Source organism: Salvelinus namaycush, chromosome 23 (genome assembly GCF_016432855.1).
Source record: "Salvelinus namaycush isolate Seneca chromosome 23, SaNama_1.0, whole genome shotgun sequence".
In the NCBI taxonomy this organism is placed as follows: Eukaryota; Metazoa; Chordata; class Actinopteri; order Salmoniformes; family Salmonidae; genus Salvelinus; species Salvelinus namaycush.
This window is the reverse complement of record NC_052329.1, coordinates 34,685,188-34,707,600: the sequence shown is the minus strand read 5'-3', so window position 1 is coordinate 34,707,600 and position 22,413 is coordinate 34,685,188. Positions and strand designations below refer to the sequence as shown.

At 43.7% G+C, this 22,413-nt stretch overlaps 3 protein-coding genes across 4 annotated transcripts in view; all 3 read left to right on the top strand.

Annotated features, from left to right (window-relative positions):
* The first annotated feature begins 245 nt into the window (after window positions 1-245).
* LOC120018356 (adapter molecule crk-like) lies at window positions 246-7,352 on the top strand. Its single transcript, XM_038961509.1, has 3 exons — window positions 246-774; window positions 1,142-1,710; window positions 4,207-7,352. Exons 1-3 carry the CDS (start codon window positions 555-557, stop codon window positions 4,342-4,344), a joined length of 927 nt encoding a protein of 308 aa, XP_038817437.1. The 5' UTR covers window positions 246-554; the 3' UTR covers window positions 4,345-7,352.
* A 428-nt stretch (window positions 7,353-7,780) lies between these two features.
* Window positions 7,781-13,732, top strand: LOC120018355 (14-3-3 protein epsilon-like). The gene is made up of 6 exons (XM_038961508.1): window positions 7,781-7,995; window positions 9,393-9,592; window positions 9,854-9,960; window positions 10,577-10,783; window positions 10,914-11,050; window positions 12,732-13,732. Exons 1-6 carry the CDS (start codon window positions 7,932-7,934, stop codon window positions 12,788-12,790), a joined length of 774 nt encoding a protein of 257 aa, XP_038817436.1. The 5' UTR covers window positions 7,781-7,931; the 3' UTR covers window positions 12,791-13,732.
* A 5,707-nt stretch (window positions 13,733-19,439) lies between these two features.
* Window positions 19,440-22,413, top strand: part of LOC120018353 (unconventional myosin-Ic-like) — a 66,752-nt gene continuing 63,778 nt past the window's right edge. Inside the window, exon 1 of one of the 2 annotated variants that reach the window (XM_038961502.1) lies at window positions 19,440-19,925. In XM_038961502.1, the coding sequence (XP_038817430.1) occupies window positions 19,833-19,925 (93 nt within the window). In that variant the 5' untranslated portion in view covers window positions 19,440-19,832. The remainder of the gene's footprint in view (window positions 19,926-22,413) is intronic. The other variant, XM_038961501.1, reaches the window with a different exon arrangement.

Sequence of the window (22,413 nt, the reverse complement as noted above, 5' to 3'; positions counted from 1 at the left end):
TTTTACTGGGCAAGTCAGTTAAGAACACATTCTTATTTACAATGACGGGCCATCAAATAGACCACAATTTAGATAATCCATGGGTTGGATTAATATATACAATGTGTACTGTTATTATTATTATTATCTCATATCCTATCATAAATAAAGTCATGTTTGACCTTATCAACATGGACACCCTTATCTGACACGTTTCTACGTAATTTATAAAAACGTCATATCCGGCTAATGGGGTCAGTTTTGTTTCCCCGGATCCGCCATTTCATTTTTTGAAGTTACTTGTGACAAGTTTCAAGATTTGATCAAAATTGTATTGTTTTACAACTGGGTTGGTGGGTAAGTTATAATCGACATATTTTAATCGGGCGATCAGACACGTTTTGTACTAGGACCGGCTTTTGAATTTTAAATTGATGGGCATAGGCAAGTTGCGGATGTCGCCTATTTTCCAAATGTGTTCTACGCGCTAAAGTTTTTGTATGAGTTGAATGCTGGTTGTGGATAAGGGGATTCAAAGGGAAGGCCCGTGAAGCCTCGGCTTTGGAGTGGGAGTCATGGCCGGAAATTTTGACGCAGAGGATCGTGCAAGTTGGTACTGGGGAAGATTAAGTAGACAGGAGGCAGTTTCACTTTTACAAGGACAGAGACACGGAGTGTTTTTGGTGAGAGACTCTATTACAAGCCCAGGCGACTACGTCCTGTCCGTTTCAGAGAATTCCAAAGTCTCGCATTACATAATCAACAGCATCAGCAACAACCGGCAGTCTGGCTCAGGTAAGAAATACATGGTTTGGGGCTGCAGAATAAAGGAACCTTCAGGGTATACGTTCTTGTATGACTTCAATGCAACCAGATGCACTATAACGCATGCAACCCAATAAAGATTCATCCAGCAAGCCACTCCACGTTCATTTGGCTTTATTTGGAAAATAATTTAAGATTAACTTCCTACAAGTGAATCAACCAAACAGTGACATTTGGTTCAACCAGTCAAATATGTAGTCCACTGCCTTTTAATGGGCCAGAAATGTGGTAATTCACACGCCAGTTAATAAGGCCTAATACCTTTGGCCAGTGAAATGGTTTCGGTTGTTCTTTTCTTCTTTTCTACCCATCCCTCTTTCACACTCTCCTCTCCCAGGCCAGGCGCCTCCACGGTTCCGCATAGGGGACCAGGAGTTTGACGCCCTCCATTCCCTGCTGGAGTTTTACAAGATCCACTACCTGGACACCACCACTCTGATAGAGCCCATCAACAAGGCCAAACACTCTCCCTTGGTCAGCGTCAACGCAGGTGCTGGAGGCCCGCCGCAGCGGCAGGAAGACGAGATGGTCCGTGCCCTCTTCGACTTCCCAGGCAACGACGATGAAGATCTGCCTTTCAGAAAGGGCGACATCCTGCGGGTCCTGGAGAAGCCTGAGGAGCAGTGGTGGAACGCCAAGAATTTAGAGGGGCGTGCCGGGATGATCCCTGTGCCCTACGTGGAGAAGTACCGACCGGCCTCTCCCACCTCGGGGGGCCTTGGAACAGGGGGTCCAGGTGGGGTGGGCTCGGTAGACGGCTCAAGTGTTCAGGGCCCTCCTCTGCTATACCCGAGCCAGTACGCCCAGCCCACACCTCTGCCCAACCTGCAGAACGGACCCGTCTTGGCCAGGGCTATCCAGAAGAGGGTGCCCAATGCCTACGACAAGACCGCCCTTGCCTTAGAGGTACCTACCTAGCTGTGCTCTCTCGTTCTCTCATCTCCTCTTTCCCTTTATTCAACATCCCTCTCTCATATTCTTTGATCCTCCCCATTTTGTCATGAATTTTCCTTTGTCCTCAGTCTTCAGTGCAATGAAGCTAATAATGACTGGTCTTGTACAACGTATATTTTCTTTGGCATTATGTCAAGATTGAGGCCAGAGAATCAAATCACTTTCTTTTTTTTATGCCCTAAAAAAACCTATGATTTTAGAATGATATTGAATTAATGACATTTCTGAATCGTTGTCTGTACTGTTATATTTGTAATGCCAATATCAGTGTCTAATTGGTCATCCTCGCTACTGGGACTGGTTTCATCTGTTGTAAAGTCATAATCTGGAGTAGACCCTAGGTTCCTTCCCAGTGGGTCATTCCAAGTTATCCCTAGATTCCTTCCCAGTGGGTCATTCCAAGTTATCCCTAGGTTCCTTCCCAGTGGGTCATTCCAAGTTATCCCTAGGTTCCTTCCCAGTGGGTCATTCCAAGTTATCCCTAGGTTCCTTCCCAGGGGGTCATTCCAAGTTATCCCTAGGTTCCTTCCCAGGGGGTCATTCCAAGTTATCCCTAGGTTCCTTCCCAGGGGGTCATTCCAAGTTATCCCTAGGTTCCTTCCCAGTGGGTCATTCCAAGTTACCCCTAGGTTCCTTCCCAGTGGGTCATTCCAAGTTACCCCTAGGTTCCTTCCGTGGGTCATTCCAAGTTACCCCTAGGTTCATTCCCAGTGGGTCATTCCAAGTTATCCCTAGGTTCATTCCCAGTGGGTCATTCCAAGTTATCCCTAGGTTCCTTCCCAGGGGGTCATTCCAAGTTACCCCTAGGTTCCTTCCCAGGGGGTCATTCCAAGTTACCCCTAGGTTCCTTCCCAGTGGGTCATTCCAAGTTACCCCTAGGTTCCTTCCCAGTGGGTCATTCAAAGTTACCCCTAGGTTCCTTCCCAGGGGGTCATTCCAAGTTACCCCTAGGTTCCTTCCCAGGGGGTCATTCCAAGTTACCCCTAGGTTCCTTCCCAGGGGGTCATTCCAAGTTATCCCTAGGTTCCTTCCCAGGGGGTCATTCCAAGTTACCCCTAGGTTCCTTCCCAGTGGGTCATTCCAAGTTACCCCCTAGGTTCCTTCCCAGTGGGTCATTCCAAGTTATGTCTTACTTTTCCGCTAACTGCTGGAAGGAATGAAGGAGTTGGTATGTGGCCTCTGTGACTCGTTGTCTGTGACTTCCTCCTCAGCTTCTTAACCAGTTGCATGCCTCTGTGTCCCAGCTGCTAGGATTGTTAAACAAGGTAGTCCGGGTCATGTCCATTAGTCACCAAACAGAAAATGGACTGAAACGGGGAGGGACTTTCCTGATCTTGTCCTATAAGCAAAACGTTTTGCCCAAATTAATATGACCCAGTACATACAGGGTGGTGGTCAGTCAGTCTGAACTCAATGGCCAACTGCTCTAAAGCTCATTAGAGAATGCTGCCAGAGGCTCCCTCCCTGACTGTCTTAACTAACTGTCCGGAAGGGGAAAGAGGGCTTCCAAAGCGGAGGTCGTTGTGGGAAGGAAATACTTTGTGTAGAGGAACATTTCCTTTCATTTCTATGAGGACATTACTCTGAGCCAGAGCGGCCTCTGGGCGACAAGCCAGCGGTCTTAGGCTCAGCTTCCCCCCCCCCTCTCTCCTTCTAACCTGCTTGGAGAGAGGGAAGAAGGGAGAGAAGGAACAGTAACACTGAAACAGATACACAATGTTCACTTTCTGGCCTTTCTGTCTTGATGGAATCAGCTACAGGGTGGAAGTAGTCTGTTTGTCCTCTGTCTTTTGGAATACCAAAGTGTTAGGCTACATGCTTACAAGGACGAAAAGTAATGTCAAAGACTTGTGTGAAAATGTTGCCTAAATTTTATATACTTTGGGGTCCCAGACAAGTTATATTTTCTATCCACCCAAGAATCAGTCAGCACAGCGCTCCAATGATAACAAACAGGATATTTACCCTCTATAAAGGTGTTTGCCAGTGGTATGACTCAGGAGGTATATAGGTTTAATGATTAGCCCCTGCACATACTTCCTGGTCACATCTTAGTCGATGAGAGAACTTCACTCTCTTTAGAAGAATGGTCCAACTGTAATGAAGAGGCCTACAGGGTGAACCAACAAATGAACCTCTGGAGTACTGGTTTGTGTTTAGTTGCGCTGCGATTTGTGTGTTTGCGAGGCCAAATGAACCGCTGCGATACATAGACAAAGTTTCACAAGTGGTTATCAAGCTGCAACTACTGCAACAAGGTCGTTACAGGGTGAACACCGTGTTCATTGGGCACCAAACGGACTGAAACGGGGAGCGTCTCCCTGGACTTGTCCAGTAAGAAACGCACATTTTTGTGTTCCGTTAAAGTGTTTTGAAATGTTTTCCGTAGCGTGCACTAATGAACATGAGCCAGGTCTGTCTGTTTGATGAGTCCTTCTCCTCTTTCAGGTGGGTGACATGGTGAAGGTGACAAAGATCAACGTGAACGGCCAGTGGGAGGGCGAGTGTAAGGGCAAACGAGGCCACTTCCCCTTCACCCATGTTAAGCTGCTGGACCATAACAGCCCTGAGGACGACGTGAGCTGAGAGTGGACACTGGGCTCCTTGGGCTCCTCCCATCTCTCACCCTGCCCTTACACACACAGACACTCACTCCCTCACATGCCACCATCGCCCCTGTGCCAATCAGCAGCCTCCGCATGGCCACACTCAGACACACACACACACACCACTTCCTCTTCGTCAGTTGGCCCTGTTAGATAATCATTACGCTGTGTCTTCGTCTCACACACCACCATTATTTATACCACTTCAGCACCATGGCCAGCTCTATCAAAACACACACACACACACATTCCCCTTCTAAAGAAGAAAGACTCAGGCCTTGTCTGATGGGATGAGGACAGCGGCTGTGTAATACCAAGAGGGGGAGTGTGTGGTTGAAATGCTCTCTTGGGCTGGAATCATACACACAGAGATCCATGGAGAAACACTTCTCTGGCTGTCGAAGAGAGCCGTTAGAATGACACTACACTGTACACTACACTGTACACAAAACTATCATCCTCACTACAAATCCACGACCAAGTAACTAGTAGTCTTTTTGTAAGGGGAAAAAAATAACATATCGTTATGAAATTGTTGAGAACCATTACATGCTAAAATCATGTCTTTTTTTTGTTTCGTTTTTTTTGCCTCGTTTCTCTGAGAAGTTTGCCAGTCCACCACTATTGCGGAGATCTCGTCAAATGTGTCGGCTATGTTGTGAGCTTGCGGTATTGTCAGGCGCTAACCCTCTCTGTCTTACTTGTTTGTGTCTGTCTTGCCTTGCTTGTCTGTGCTCTTTGACAAGCCTTTGTCTGCTCCACTCCTACTCCGAATCACTGAGACTTCATTTTTTCCCCACACACGGCTGTTAACTTGTTCAAAATATTGGAGATGTCTTTGTGTATGATCTGCCAGGGTCGTGGAAACATTCTGCCGTATCATATAATACCATAGCCAAGGATAGACTGTTAAAATGACATTTTTTTTTGTATGACATAAGCTCAATGGTAACATGAATTGGCGTTCTCCTTGGAAGCTGTTAGATTCTAAACTGATTACGGTAGTACTTGTTCTCCTGTACACGTTGGTTACAAGGTCAAGGCACTGTATTGACACGGAGTTCTCACTTTTCCGTTCTAGATTCCTGTCATCCACTATATTTTGAGAATTGATGTCTGTCTGTATTCATTAGTGTAATGGAGCGAGCGAAACACCCTTTAATTTGCATGCATCCACAAACCACCAAACTAAATCCGCAAACCACCACACTATTACTTAGGATGTCAACTTTGAATAGGTGTCCTCTGTTGATAAGAGATCACAGTTAAGTCCACCTGTTGACACATGACAATGATCTTTCCATTCCTATCATGAAGGATACTGGCTAAGTTTGCTCCCTGGCACAGCATCATACATGTTACAGATATGTCGTTTACTGTGCACTGCAGATTCGTATCTCTGTTCCACTATAAATGAAACCTGTATCTGACCATTCTTACGCTTTGCGCCCCACTGAATGTGCCCCTGAAATTCACTTGGATAACGTCACCTCCTAGAGTGGTTTCCCATAGATTAAGGCAGAGGTGACTTGAGAACTGGGTTACCTCGTCTTCAGTAGAACTGGCCACTAGGGTGCACTGCAACAGCATTAGGCAGAGAGGTGCTGGGTGAACCGAAGTGCTGGTCTGCCTCCGAGCTTTAGCCCATGTTGATCAATACAGTTGTCTGAGTTGAGGATGCTGGAGGTGAAATGTTTTATTTTCAGAATGCACTTTAATCAACAAAAAAATTACAATTACTTGCCAGTTCAGGCCCCTCCCTTTCAATTGCTTTTCTTGCCTTTTCTGCTGTGTGTTCATTGTCTGTGGCAGACCTTGTGCTGGCTTTTTAAAAAAAAATATATAATCTAAGGTAATTTAGCCCCAAATTTATGACGCAGCTGTGAAAAATCCAAATGCATGCATTGTCAGGGTGTGAAGACTTGAGTATGGTTATACGAGTTAAACTCCAATTATGTAGTACCTCATCCAAAATACACCATCTGCTGTCCTTAGATGTAGGTTCTGGGTAGTAGATGCTGCAAAGTCCAGAGGAATCGAATATATAACCTTTCGACAATTGGATTGTCCTCAAACAACAGGGGTTTTCCATTGTCCTCAAACTTGTACCATTTCTCTGTATAATTGTAGCTTTCGGACCGACTGACAAACTGTTTTATAGCCAATTTATGCCACAATCTATGTTTAAGGACACGGTTGGGTAGGTTACTTTCTAAATGTAATCAATTACTAGTTACCTGTCCAAAATTGTAATCAGTAATAGCTTTTGGATTACCCAAACTCAGTAACATAATCTGATTACTTTCGTCTTCATAAGCATTAAAGGAAGATGAAAAGGAGCCATCAAACACATTTGGGGTGTCTTAGTGGTCTCTGACTTGTGGTCAGACCCGCTCAGGTGTAACAAACTTAAACTTGCACCTTGTTGCAATGTGAAATTGAATGTCATTGAGAAAACAAAGGTGTCAATGTATTTTTTCGCAAACATCCTTTCTGAATTTAAAAGTAATCATCTAGTTTTTCAAAAGTAACTAATCTGGTTACAATACTTTAGCTGGTAATGTAACTGATTACAGTTAGTTTCTTTGTAATCAGTTACTCCAGTATTAACATCTGTTAAATGTCTGCTTTTTCATTCATTCTCTCAATGCATGCCTGTTTATGTAATCTGCTCTTATTTTTATGTTTTTGTTTTGTCAATCAGGCCTATAAATATTTTAAAGTATTGTATTTTTGTAACCCTGTGGAAGTCATTACCTTTCATAAGGGGGCTTGGTTGGCAACCGCAAATGGAAATTATGAGGATATCAAAATGTGCCATTGTATTATAACACTATATTCTTTCAAGACAATTGAAATTACCATTTATTTTCTGTAACATGTAATGTGTTAAGATATACATAGTAAATAAAGTCAAAGGATTGGCAAATGAAAATACTGTACCCTATCAATCTTGTGGATTGTCATAAATGTGAGATCAAACTGCAATGCCTTTTTCATTCATAATTTGTCTCACTTGTCATACATAACAACATAGACCAACAAAAAGCCAGTTGTCCTACTTGGGTGTTTATTTGTATTTAAATATCCAGACAGCTGATTATTATTGCAGGCCTTTCTACCAAAATTTGGTCCCAGATTTGTTAAAGATATCACAGCCAGCCTGTTTCACGTGTTCTGGTTAAGAAGAAAGAATGAGAAAGCCTTATCATGCTTAAAAAAAAAAAAAGTTAATGTGATCATGCTCATCATGATAATGGTGCGGTGGGTGGAAATGTAAATGTCTGGAATCCCGAGTCACTGGTTGCCAAGCCGTGCAAAAATGGGAGGGGGTTTTCTGAGCAAGGGGTGATCCTCAATGGAGGTAATGCGTGTGTGGTGTGAAAGGTTCCCGGATGTAGATTTTCGCCATTTTTTTTTACTCCAGTACAACCGGTGGGGTGGAAACGCCACTGATCTATCCGTTGATTTTCCAGGAACCGCCGACAGATTGACCTAGTAGCAGCTACTGTCGAGCCTTTTTAGCAATTTGTCAGTTAAACTAGACTATTCGACACTCGGAACAAAATGGGCGATCGGGATGATTTAGTATATCAGGCAAAACTCGCCGAACAGGCTGAGAGATATGACGGTAAGAGACAATTGTATTATTCGATGGAGGGACATGTTCGTTGCTGGATTTTTTTTCACCAGTTAGCTAGCTAGTAGCTACCAACATAGCTAACACTTGCACTCACTCATCCTCCTCCCTCTTGCGGGGGGCCTCGAGCGAGGACGGTGAAGTCAGTGCGCTAACGTGAGCTAACGCATTAGTTTAACTAGCTAGCTGTGTAGCTAACATTAATTAGCCAATACGATAGCCACTTAACCAGATTTGTTTAAATATATGGATAATTTAAAGAGAATACAAAATGGCGGATTATTGATGGTGCGAGAGCTAGGCTGCTAACGTTAGCAAGCAAGTGGGGTGGTAGTTAACGCGTTAGCCAACTAACGTTATATGTGCTAGCTACGTGGGGATTACTTTTCCCAACCAATGATATCAGCCAATGTAAACATATACTACAGTACTAGATACCAATCGAAATATGTAAATCTGTTGGCCTGCCAAATACCCTACCCTAGTTTACTAAACTTCTCGTGGTCCAACGCTAGCCATAGCCTGCTATCTGGGTGTGACGTATCGAAGACTGACCTGAAACAAAACCTACCCCAATGATAAGCAATTTTGACGTAGGTAGCTAAGTTCGCAAGCTAGCTAACGTGCCTGTCAATTGGCATGAAGCAGAAGCTGTTTTTAGATGTGTTATTACAGGGCATGGTCTGTCTGGCTGGCCACATGAAGCTTTGATTTGCCCTGAAGTAAAACCAGTTTAGCTGCTTTATTTCACCCTCAAATCAAATGCGATTATTCACAGACATGCTGCTCTCATTCTTGACACTGATGTAACTATCTGTTTCTGAAAGGTATGGTTATGTACCTTGTCACTGGGTATACGTTGATTGGGTATAGATGTAGTCTTGTAGAATTAATGCCTCGGCATGACTGAATTAAGCCTAAATGTTGCAGCAGATACTACCTTCCAAGATCATGATCAAAAACCTGTATTTATTAGGCACATCAGAGTAGGCATACTGATCTAGAATCCGGTCTCACCTGTCCTTATTCATTACATTTACATTACATTTAAGTCATTTAGCAGACGCTCTTATCCAGAGCGACTTACAAATTGGTGCATTCACCTTATGATATCCATATATTCATAATGATCGATTAGGCAAAATTTATCATAGCTCTACTCTGAGACTCTGTGAATACAGGCCCAGGTTTAGGGACAGAGACGCTTGCAAATAGGACTTTCTGTGATTGGGATTGTATTGTTAGGTTGAGAAATTCAAATCTGTAACTTCATCATAAGGAAAAGGAAGAAAAAAATCTCTGAAGTCATCAAACTTTGTTCCGTGGTTTTATTTTGTTTATGATCTTTCAGCCCCAATTACTTACGACTTCCTCTCTGCTCCCCACAGAAATGGTGGAGTCCATGAAAAGAGTGGCCGGGTTGGATGTGGAACTAACAGTCGAGGAGCGAAACCTACTATCAGTGGCCTACAAAAATGTCATTGGGGCGAGGAGAGCATCATGGAGGATAATCAGCAGTATTGAACAAAGGGAAGAAAACAAGGGTGGAGAAGACAAATTGAAAATGATCCGGGAATACAGGCAAACAGTGAGTAAGCCCAGAAGTATGAGTCACTGAGTGCATTCATGTAGAACTGGTGTGAGAGATTTGACACGATGGGAGAAGCATTTGACCTGCAGCACTCTTAAATCAATATGGTAGCGTTTCTACTGGAGAAAATTGTGAATGATATAAAATAATTTGGGCTAATTCACCTGAATGATACCATTTGTGTATTGTTGAGTGTTGCTTGTTGTGCTTAACATTGTGCCAGTGGCTGGTCATTCATTGAGTCATTTTCTCCTGCAGGTTGAGAACGAGCTGAAGTCAATCTGTAATGACATTTTGGATGTGCTGGACAAGCACCTTATTCCAGCTGCCAACACGGGAGAGTCCAAGGTCTTCTACTACAAAATGTACGAGCCTCTTCACTTGTTTGGGAATGGATGCCTGGTAGATGGTTCTTGGTGTTTTTTTTATGGCCCTGTTAGAATAGTATTCCACAACTATTTGTATTTATTTTATTTAACCCTTATTTTACCCAGTAAGTTGACTGAGAACACATTGTCATTTACAGCAATGACCTAGGGAATAGTTACAGGGGAGAGGAGGGGGGATGAATGAGCCAATTGTAAACCGGGGCATGATTAGGTGGCCATGATGGTATGAAGGCCAGATTGGGAATTTAGCCAGGACACCGGGGGTAACACCCCTACTCTTAAGTGCCGTGGGATCTTTAGTGACCACAGTCAGGACACCTGAAAAACTCTTAATGGCTCTAGAATAAAGCATAGAGCAGGGATTGTGATTCCTCCTGCTAAATCAGGAATTCCTGCTTTTCTGACATTTATCCTCCATCCATTTTGTTGCTCATCGAAACGGACCTATCCCCTAGATTTTGTAAAATTGTCCTGTTCATGTCCCTGAGTTAAGAACGTAGTTGTTTTTCACATGGACCAGTGTTTGCAGGGAGCCTTTATCTTTTACACCACGGTGACTCACTGATGCTTCTCCGTCTTGCTCTTCCCTCAGGAAAGGCGATTACCACAGGTATCTGGCTGAGTTTGCCACCGGGAACGACAGGAAGGAGGCTGCAGAGAACAGTTTGGTCGCCTACAAAGCTGCGAGCGACATCGCCATGATCGAACTGCCACCTACACACCCCATTCGCCTAGGCCTCGCTCTTAACTTCTCCGTATTTTACTATGAAATCCTCAACTCGCCTGACCGCGCCTGCAGGCAAGTACCTCGCACGGCTCTCCCTTGACAGACTTCTATCTTAAAATCTATATTTTTTTTTATGTTGATTTGATACGGTGACCTATTCTCTTAATACGAGTGCGACATAAGACCGGTGTTTGTACTGCAGGTTGGCGAAGGCTGCGTTCGATGACGCCATTGCAGAGCTGGACACGCTGAGCGAGGAAAGCTACAAGGACTCCACACTAATCATGCAGTTGTTACGCGACAACCTGACACTATGGACTTCAGACATGCAGGGAGATGGTAAGCGTGAGTCAGAGGTCCCCCACTTGGACTTTTAGAATGCATGGCGGAAGTTGGTCATATTATGAAGGGGGGGGAAATAGCTTTTTGAGAGCATGCTCAATTCCTCCATTTCTTCCAGTCTGAGGTATGCTTGCAACATTACAGCAGTTAACCTTTGTCATTTTTTTAAGTTAGTCCATTACAATATGTTTGTAAACGGATGCTATCCTACCACAAGAGTGTAGCACTCAATCTTGTTGAGTTGTGTGCTGTTGGTTATTCGGCTCTTTTCAGAGCTGCTGACGTGGATCATTACGCTAACCCTAACGTGTCCCTTCTCCATCCGTCTCTAACCCAACCTTGTGCCTTTCACCTTGCAGTTCCTTCCGCATTGCTTAGTGGTCCTCTCCCCCCTCTCTCTGCCCTCGAGTTGTAGCTTCTTCAACCCTCATCATAACGTCCGACTCATCTCTCCTCTCTCCTTCCGTTTGTGTAGAATCCTAAAGGAACAAAACAGCCGTTTATTTCCCATAATCTGTACTTTGTAAGTGTTTTCTGCATTTGGTTTGACTCGTTTGTGTTCTGTCCCCCTTCACTACTAACTCACTGCAACGCCACTCACCCATCATCGGTTTGTGTCATGGGGAAAGTTGTATGTTCACACACCGTGTGCCTTATGAATTGTCCTTCTACGTAGTGATAAAAAAAAAATCCCTGGTGTATCAGTAATGCATTTAGTTAGATCAACTGTCTTTATCATGTTCTGATTTCCACGTGTCTTGGACAGCTGACAGGTAATTGGGTTCTGTAGGACAGCTCTGTGGGTACAAGGTGATGATCTTTCTCTGTGGGGCTACAAGGTGTCTCACCAAGTTAGAACATTGGTTTGTGTGTAGAGTCTGACGCGCTGTAGTTGCCTGCCTGATCTTTTCATGTATGGTGCCTGATCTCCGTAGCGATCGTATGAGCCGTGTATTGTGGAGACTGGAGGACTAACAGCATGGCACCAGTTGTTGAGCGGCTGTATGGGATATCCTGTCTGTCTTTGACTGGGTGGCATTTATCTACATCCAGTCCCATAATCGCTGTGTCATTCTGTCTGCCTGGCGTCCTGTAGCATGACACAAATAGACAGTTGTCTCACTAGCAACGGAACGCCTGTACAATATAGTGGCTAATGTTGGGTATATAATACTTGGGTATAGCATCATGGGCAGATCTATCAAGAGGGATTTAAATATTGTATGTTACTGCATTAGCTAGATGGCTAAGGAGAAATTCACAAATCAAATTTGCTTCTCAATTATAAACTGAAGTAATCTATTAGGTTGTCGTCAAGTATCGCCCAAATAGGACTTTTCATTCGAAAGCTTTTTAGTTACTCTGAGACGTCCTTTTTATTTGAAGCACCACACTAGTGTGTTTTGATATGCTCTACGAGGTCGTAGTTAGTGGTTGAAGTTTCACTGCATGTGCTAAGATGTGACATGTGGCACACTGAATGAAACCACCGCTGGGCTCACTTCGGCTTGTCCACCTGCAACTTTGGAGACCAGGTTAAAACTGTCACAGGAGTAATGCAATACTTCCACAGCATCTCTGTTTGGACACTGATTTTGATCACCTAGACTGAGGGTTGTCTCTCTTGTAAATAACCTGAAAGCCCAGCCCTCACTGTCCGTTTTCTCTTGTTTTCAAGCGGGTGAAGAACAACCGAACAAAGAGGCGCTGCAAGATGTGGAGGACGAGCCCCAGTAAGACCTCAGCCAACTTGAGACCCCCCTCCCCCAAAATAAAAATAAAAACCTAGTCCCAACAGGAGCCACCACGCCCAAGTGACAGCGGCTCTCTGACCCCCAGGGTCTTAGAGATAATCAGTTCTCTTAACTTTTTTTCTTCCCTTAATTCAATTCAAATATAAATACCACTTAATTGAGACGACATACAATTTTGGAAAGACAAAGAGTCCCTGGATAATTTTATTTTTCTTGGTACAAGCATTTCTGATTTTTATCTTCATTATTGTTTTGTTTTTGCTCTTTCCTCTATTTTATCAGTTGCTGGATGTATTTTGAGAATTTTTTTTCTTAATGTAATTACAGAAATTAACTTTTATTACTGATATGTCTATTAGTTGTGGGAGCTGTAATATTTCTGTGTTAGTGAAAGAGATGCAAATCATTAAACCTTCTAAGGGCAAGTCTAAACAAAGTGCTCTTCTTAACTTAGTTTTTCAGAGGAAGTCGGCAAAATTCGTGATATCCACGTGGAGCAAAATGCTAAACTTTTACACCATAGTGATTCTATTGTGATGTTTTGGATTGTACTTTGTGCTAAAATACTGTATTGTGCGTACTTGCTGATTTTCAGATGGTGGCTGGTAGCGGTTTTAAAAATCCGAGGGAGCATTGTCACGTTTAGTAAAGAAACGGCTCTCGATTGGCTTCTGTTGCAAAATGACAGGGTTCTAAGTAGATGATTTCAAGCCTGCATGAGTTAATGAATAGTTTTTCTGCCTCTTTCCCCTCCTTTACATTGTTCATGTTTTTCTTTTCTTTTTGCTGCATTATGTGTAACTTAAAGCTAATTTGTACTACTGGATATCTGACTGGAGCCACAGATAGAGCACCTGTATTGTTCTTACTGAAACACAGCATGGAATTAACATTAAACAATCTAAATTAAACATACCTAAAAGTCTGGTGTTGATTTCATCAAACGATTTAATTCGTGCTACTCGATTTTTGACTGATTGTTTATGGTAGGCGTAAAGCCATGGAATTGGGTGTTTAAACATGGATTAGAAATTTCTCACGAAATGGATACTTGCCTGTTGGATGTATGCACATTTAGTTTCGGTAGGCCATGTTAAGTCACTGTCATTTGAGATGCACCGGAGGTAGGTTGGAGATGGACGAGGTGGTTTTGAACACCCCAGAGCTCATGGTTGGTTGGCCCCTACACTAAATCTCTAATTGGGAGTTTTTTGTTGAAGATTAAGTTAAAACAATTATAATGATGGATTGCATTTATTTGCTAGCTCTTGTCATATACATAAACAGTGCTTTACTTGTATACCAGTTACGCATGTATGTCAGGGAAATAAGTAGGCCTACATTACAAGAATGTTGGCTTTGACAAGTTTATTCAAATAATCCTACTAAACGCTTATATAAATTGACACCGATGACAGGTGACCCTAACTAGGTTACAGGGGCCCTAGTCTCAACAGCCACAGTGTCTATAAAGAAAGCCCTATCAAGTCTGGAACTTCCCTTTGAGGTGCTGGTCTAGGTTTGTTTGAACATGTGTTAAGTCTTGAAATCATTAACAACAGTCTAGTCGTTGGAGGTGAAATGTTGTAGAAGAGCTTCCCCATCAGTGAGCTGAAGTCTGCCTCTTCCAAACGGTCATTTTCACCATTTTCCTCCATGTCTTTACTAAAAAAAACTTGCAGATGTATTTCCAGTGTTAATTTCAAGTGTTGATTTAACCCAGTGTTAATAGTAACTTTCAAGAACATACGGATATATATATATTTGCTGGTCTTTTCTTGATTGATTGTTCTTTATGCGAAAGTGAGCGAGTTCATCTCATTCATATGAATGCACCTGGTGTGTTTATTTTGTCATTTGACAGTTGGTTATGTGTCAATCATAAGACTGACTTACATTAACGCGGAGTGAAATAATCTTTCAGACAGGGCACATGTTGCGCAGAATGACACACAGTCAAAGTGTGATTTTGCATCTGCGTCAATCAATACCACCAGCCGCTGGAGCTGCCCGGCGGTGACATCGGCCATGTACAGGTCGCATATGCCACGTTCCATTTCCTGCAATACAGAGACACAGCCCATTGTACGTGGTCTGTAAATTGCGATTTGATATAGATTTGTCCACAGCTGCTGTTTTGCACATAGTATTTTGTAACAGGATTATACATTTTAAATGGATTTCGATTCTCACATTTCATCCATAAACTAGTCAGTCTAACTATTGTTTCTGCTGGGTCGGCGCCTGCTGGTGAGGGTTCCTCTCAGGCCATCTGCTGTGGTGGGGAAGCCACGTTACATGATGCCATTTGATTTGGATTTACCTTGAGAGAAAGCAGTCCATCTCTGTCCTTATCAAACTTCTCAAAGACTCTCCTGTAGAGGTTGCTTCTTCGCTTACACACTCGACAGAACCTGCAGAGATAGCCCTGCGGAGAGAGGCCTGGCTGGGACACAGAGAAAGATGAGAATGACCTCCAAAATCTTGTCACTTCCACCAAATGAATGAATGACAGATCTCACATTCTGAAATTATCTGGGGCACATCCATCCAACCCACTCTCCAGCTGTCTGAAGTCCATTGGCAGGTCAAATCGACATATCGTCTTGGATGGACACACCCTTGCCTCCATTGGTTGGTGTTTACCTCTCTGTTATTGGATGAATGTGATTGTCAGTATTGTTAAAGACAGTGTCAACTCTTCAGTGAGTATTCAATGTATAAAAAGGCAGTCTTACAGCATTCTCCAGCTCATACAACTGTGTGAGTATGCTGTCCAGACTCTGCTCTCCCGCCTCACTGGTTACAGGGTGATGCAAGAGCAACTTCTTTAGCACCCCCTGGAGGACAAGACGTGTACATACAGAGGCTGCTTCCACTGAAACTCAGGTAAAACTACATTAGATATTTGAGAGAAGAGATCAAAGCTGAGCCGTTGACTGTACGTATATTGCGCTGTCAGAAATAGAAAACAGGTAAGACATTTTTGAAAAGCTGACATTTGTGGAAATATTTTCTAATTATGATGATCCCAAGCTAGGAATAGGTCTGACCTTACTTGGGGGTCAAATATTGATGGACTGACAGGCAGAATCCTTCTCCTCACACTCTGTTTTCCTCTTCATTTTCCCACTCCCCCTTCCACCGGAGATCTGTCCATCAGATCTAGGACGGCTGTAGATGATAGTTGACATGTAAAATAGGAGATGGATTTTATCATTAATCATGTTGTACACTGAGTTTATCAAAACATTATGACGTCACTTCTTAAATCAGTGTAGATGAGGGGAAGGGAAGGAGACAGGTTAAAGAAAGATTTTTAAGCCTCGAGACAATTGCGACATGGATTATGTGTGTGCCATTCAGAGGGTGAATGGGCAAGACAAAAGATTTAAGTGCATCAAGAATGGTCCACCACGCAAAGGACATCCAGCCAACTTGACACAACTGTGGGAAGCATTGGAATCAACATGGGCCGGCATGGGCTTTCGACACCTTGTAGAGTCCATGCCTGACGAATTGAGGCTGTTCTGAGAGTAAAATGGGGTGCAACTCAATATAATGAAGGTGTTCCTAATGTTTTGTACACTCAGTCTATGTCTCTGATGTGTGCGGTCAATACCTGAGTGATTCCTCTAATGTCCTATGGAGCAAACAGAAAAGACATTTGAATGGAGCCTGATTAAGAGGTACTTCACTCACCTTTTTGCACTTCTTCTCTTCAATATGCCTTCCATGATGCAGAGGAACACTCAAAGACCGGGCTCTTCAGTGCTGGCAACATTTATGCATTGGGCCAAAAAGGAACTCTGTTCTTTCATAGAATCATTACCTGGTATACTGCAGAACTAAAATATGCCTTTTCAAAAAGTTACTTTAGTTTTTGTATTGATTTTCTCAGCATTCATACTTCAGTCCTCATTAGAAACACTGTTTTTTTCTTCTGTGTGTAATGTGTTGCTTACCTAGTGTGTATGGAGACTAATCACCTAGCTACTAACTGTTTGGCTTAGGCCTATAGTTGCTTGTAGTCTTCTTGAGCTATACATTGGTGGGTTCTGGTCTCAACTGGTGGGGTGGGATTTCATTCTTCTAACTTCAGTGGAGGCTTCAGATTTGTGTGTACAATAGATTTACCATGACACCATAATTAATTCCAACATTCATTGTAAGACTCGTGTGACTAAAGCTGTGTTTTTATCTGAAACCACAAGAGGGCAGCAATTGCTAGAGCTAGATAAAAAAAAAAAAAAGATTAGCTCAAATCGGCACGAGTTTGGCCCCATTCAAAGTTTTTATGGGAAATATAACCTACTGTAGGGGAAATGTAAGAAAGATTTTTTTTATAAATAGAGTACTAAAATACAGTGTCATCTAATCCAAATTCATATTTGATTCATCTTTTGGACAAGTACAATCAGAACATTTCTGGGGAAATAAGAGCGAAGTCTGCGCTGTAGTGTGAGAACAGTTCTTTGGGCTGGTGTTTGAGTGGTAGCCTAATCGGCGTCCCGTGCTTTCCTGTGGAAACGGCGCTGCTGAATCCTGCGTTGTCGGAGGCTGATAACTGCTTTTGAGCAGACTGAAGGATCAAACGGCATGGAAATATTAGGGATTTCCTTTTTAGGGTTAAAAGTAGACATGGCTATTTCCAGTCAACACTGTGATATAGCACTAGCCTATCCCAGTTTGTTAACTTCAGTACACAGTATGTTCTTGAACCTCTGCCCTACCACTCCCTGCCCTTTCTCATTGCCATGGCCACGTGCCCTTTACTCACAGATTGGCCCATAACTCTCTCTCACACAAACAGGATGCAATTCCCTCTACTTCCTTACAGACTTCTCTGTCAGTGACAAGTTGTGTCCGCGCCTAGTTCAGGAACACTGGCCCCTCGTGTAGGAGTTCTCCCACTGCGCCTGGCTCACCTTGACACACACTACCGTAACACCAGCTGCAGGTTCTGACACACACACACACAAACACACCTCATATCACCCTTCCAGTGTGAGAGTATAGGACATGAAAGACAGTTTAGACCAGCAGAGAGAAAGAGAGAGTGAAAGATAGAGAGGGAGACAGTTGGGCCTCCTTCTCCTTGTGTGTTAATGGATGGACAGCATTGAGAGAAAAAGAAAGAGGAAGTGTGTTTATAGACCTTCGGCCAAACGGACCTTGAACCTGTCTTCTGTTAATTAATAACCATCTTCTGGATTGTTTGATTGAAAACATATAATATCTGATCAGTGATCAGCTTAAACAACAAACTATACCCTTGAAAAACATCTCCCAAAAGTACACTATTGACGATCACACTTTAAACAAACTACAACGTATAAAGGCTTTATGGGGCATTCATGGTTGCCTTCTGTAACAGTTCTTGTTCTTCCCAGTATGTTTCAGGGACGTCTGTGTGTGTTCTCTCGCTCTTCTCATCCATAACAGTCTGCTAGGCTGAGCCCGGCCTGAGGACTTGCTGCGTCAACGCCACTGTTTCCTGTTGATGCCCAGCAATCAGGAATACCTTGAGCGCGGGTCAAAGGTCAAAGGATGTGTGTCACTGTCACTTCCCCTCTCAGCAGCCCCCCAGACACTGTAGGAAGGCACACACCAATGGCCCACTACCACCACATGTACAAACAGCCGTGCTCTCACACACATAGCTGCGTGTTCACAAGGCCGTACACAAGGCTGTAATGAACACACACATCTAGGCAACGCTGTGATTGAGGATAAGAAGGAACAGTAACATAGAAGTTACAGAAGAGACACTGCCCACAGCCCACTAGAGCGCAAACACATTCTCCAAAACACTACTCAACACAACCACAATCCGTTTCTATACTTATTCTCAGTCACCCTCACCACAAATCCCACCACTGACTGACCATATTGATGACCCAAAACATACAGTAATATAGAGCCATTATTCCTTCGCCAATCATACACCCAAAACCATGCTGTAACTCCAGACTCAGCAAAACACGATCTATCGTTGATATTCAATCCATATCAGTGTTGATAATTAACATTTTGTGGTGGCATTGCTGAGATCCCTAGATGTCCGTGGTCCAGGGAAGGCAGCTTTTAAAGGGTGTGATTCTGAGAGGATGCTGGTCGAGGGAACAAACAGGAACCTTGGGAGGGATCACAGGGCACTGAGGGCAGTCAGTGTCACAGCAAAGATCAACGGGGTCATCAATCTGTGTGTGTGTTTTTACACCATTCTGTCACCGCAGACAGTGATATGGTCACAATGTCGCTGCTTCCAGCCTCTGTCTGATACCCCCTGGCCTACTCCCCTCTGCCTGTCTATATTAATTAGTGCACCCCTTGGGGAGAGGAAACCGAAGACACTAGAAACACAAGAGGCACAAGTCCCTTATTTATTTTTGGAGAGGTGGGGGAGGCATGTGGTGTGTACGCGTGCCTCCCAGTTGTTTATCCAGGGGAAATGTGGGGAAGCAGAGTGGGTTCCTCCGGTGTTTACCCTGTGAATGTTGAGAACGTCCGACACAGGATGCATGGGTCCAGGAGGAAACCCTGATACCCGGGCTAACCCAGAGTGCACTGCGTCACAGCGATCTGGTGTGCAGGGACATCAATTATACTGCTGGGCCGGCTGTGGAAAGAGAGCCTGACACTAACTATCTACACATATCCTTTGCCTGCTAAGGGGAAATTTGCACTAGAGCACTCTGCACAGAAGCAGGAAACATCCTTGTGCTTTGACTGTCTTGGCCTCGTTAGATAACTGAGAAAAGAAGCATACATGTAAATGACTATGTGCTGCCAGTAAAATATCTGTTTTTCTACTTTAGTTGTCCTTTCCTTCTTTCTATTGACAGTGTAACAGAAAGTGCCCTATTCCTCTCGCAGACGTTAAGGGGAGGAATTTGTACAAACGTGCGAGGGGTGAATTCATTGCTACGCCGTCAGAAGGACCGAGTAAGTGGGCGGAGGACGGAGAGAGAGACAGAGAGAAAGGGATTGGGAAAGAGAGAAGGAAAGAGAGAGAAGCGACCATGATGGAGCTGAGGATCCAGTTGGTCCCTACAGGTGAGATCATCCTGTCCCCTGGGAAGAATGGGGAGAGCTTCTGCCACAGCTGCACCAAGGTGAGTCCATCCATTCAACCTGCTCACTCCTCATACACTTTAAATAACTAGCTGTCCTAGAGTAGGATTTCCCTAGCCTGGTCCTAGATCTGTTCGTGCTGTCTTGCTAACTTTGCTAACGTTGGCGAGACAGCACAGACATGTCTGGGACCAGGCTAGGATCTGGCTGTGTGGAAGTAGAGCTGATGTATCATTTTAGAGGTTCACTGTGCACGGTTTAAAAAAAAGTTGTTTACCGTGGCTGCTCACACTGTTTTTTTCGCTTGACCACAGGAGGTTGGTGGCACCTTAATTGGGGAGGACAGGCCCGTGGTAATAGCTGGAGCGAAATTGGTGGAATGGTATCAAATAAATCCAACACATGGTTTGATGCCATTCCATTCGCTCCGTTCCAGCCATTATTATGAGCCGTCCTCCACCCAGCAGCCTCCAAGCGGCTTGACTATGTACGGTAAATGTGTTTGTGTCAAATAGCTGGCTTGACAGAGTGCAATCAATATCATCCTCATTCAATTTTTCCACTCAGTGCTAGGCCATTGATGTTGATTATGCATACTGGTTCAGCAGAGCGCCAAGTGAAAAAAGTTACACGTGGCTTATAATGTGCTGGCTACTTCAGTGTGTGAAGGGGTGTGAAAAGTTCATCCAATGTAAATGCAGATTCAGAAAAGTATACAAGACAAAAATGAACAGTGGAGAGGCACTGTCTTCATTTCAAGATAGAGGGCGTAATTTGAATAAACTAATTATAAACAATAAGAAAATCCAAACCAACTGAATGGTTGATTGCCACTTCAATAATGATATTAACATAACGTATGATCAATTTAAAGAAGGGTTACATGTTTCTCTATGGAATGGGGAGAGCATTATTCTCTGCCAAGACATTTTTTCCATCTCTGTTGCACAAGTTCCTGGTGAATGTGAGAGTGGGTGGGACTGGTTCTCCAGTTCACACAATCTAAGGAATGCAGGGTGTGAGGCTTACAATCAGACAGCATATGGTGAAATAACATGCTGTGCCATAGAAAGCAGTGCAGGTTAATGGAATGTTGAACGAGTACACAAAACAAATTTGACCAACTTGGATCTTAAGAATGAATAGAAATCTATAATGTACAACCAGTGAGACGCTGTTAACTTTATACGTTTAGTTTGAGCCTTATGTTAATTCAGTGAGCAGGAATGGCTAATGACGGGAACGGTATGGAATGTAGGTGAGGAAAAGACAGAGAAATTCCGGAACAGCACATGCATTTCCCATACATCCCAACATTCCGCCACATCACCCTCGCGTGCCTCTGATTTTGTGTGTGTGTGATTGAACATGTGGACTTGTGAACTGAACGCACGTGTAGTGTGTGATTGAACATGTGGACTGGTGAACTGAAGGCACGTGTAGTGTGCGATTGAACATGTGGACTTGTGAACTGAAGACACGTGTAGTGTGTGATTGAACATGTGGACTTGTGAACTGAAGACACGTGTAGTGTGTGATTGAACATGTGGACTTGTGAACTGAAGACACGTGTAGTGTGCGATTGAACATGTGGACTTGTGAACTGAAGACACGTGTAGTGTGCGATTGAACATGTGGACTTGTGAACTGAAGACACGTGTAGTGGGCGATTGAACATGTGGACTTGTGAACTGAAGACACGTGTAGTGTGCGATTGAACATGTGGACTTGTGAACTGAAGACACGTGTAGTGTGCGATTGAACATGTGGACTTGTGAACTGAAGACACGTGTAGTGTGCGATTGAACATGTGGACTTGTGAACTGAAGGCACGTGTAGTGTGCGATTGAACATGTGGACTGGTGAACTGAAGGCACGTGTAGTGTGCGATTGAACATGTGGACTGGTGAACTGAAGGCACGTGTAGTGTGCGATTGAACATGTGGACTTGTGAACTGAAGGCACGTGTAGTGTGCGATTGAACATGTGGACTTGTGAACTGAAGACACGTGTAGTGTGCGATTGAACATGTGGACTTGTGAACTGAAGGCATGTGTAGTGTGCGATTGAACATGTGGACTGGTGAACTGAAGGCACGTGTAGTGTGCGATTGAACATGTGGACTTGTGAACTGAAGGCACGTGTAGTGTGCGATTGAACATGTGGACTTGTGAACTGAAGACACGTGTAGTGTGCGATTGAACATGTGGACTTGTGAACTGAAGGCATGTGTAGTGTGCGATTGAACATGTGGACTGAAGGCACGTGTAGTGTGCGATTGAACATGTGGACTTGTGAACTGAAGGCACGTGTAGTGTGCGATTGAACATGTGGACTTGTGAACTGAAGGCACGTGTAGTGTGCGATTGAACATGTGGACTTGTGAACTGAAGGCACGTGTAGTGTGCGATTGAACATGTGGACTTGTGAACTGAAGGCACGTGTAGTGTGCGATTGAACATGTGGACTGAAGGCACGTGTAGTGTGCGATTGAACATGTGGACTGAAGGCACGTGTAGTGTGCGATTG

Bases quoted from the DNA above. Each gene is read 5' to 3' on its own strand.
- LOC120018356 (XM_038961509.1), top strand. From the start codon at position 555: ATGGCCGGAAATTTTGACGCAGAGGATCGTGCAAGTTGGTACTGGGGA. The intron at 775-1,141 runs GTAAGAAATACA...CTCCTCTCCCAG, and splicing joins CAACCGGCAGTCTGGCTCAG to GCCAGGCGCCTCCACGGTTC. The intron at 1,711-4,206 runs GTACCTACCTAG...CTCCTCTTTCAG, and splicing joins AGACCGCCCTTGCCTTAGAG to GTGGGTGACATGGTGAAGGT.
- LOC120018355 (XM_038961508.1), top strand. From the start codon at position 7,932: ATGGGCGATCGGGATGATTTAGTATATCAGGCAAAACTCGCCGAACAG. The intron at 9,593-9,853 runs GTGAGTAAGCCC...TTTCTCCTGCAG, and splicing joins TCCGGGAATACAGGCAAACA to GTTGAGAACGAGCTGAAGTC. The intron at 9,961-10,576 runs GTACGAGCCTCT...CTCTTCCCTCAG, and splicing joins AAGGTCTTCTACTACAAAAT to GAAAGGCGATTACCACAGGT.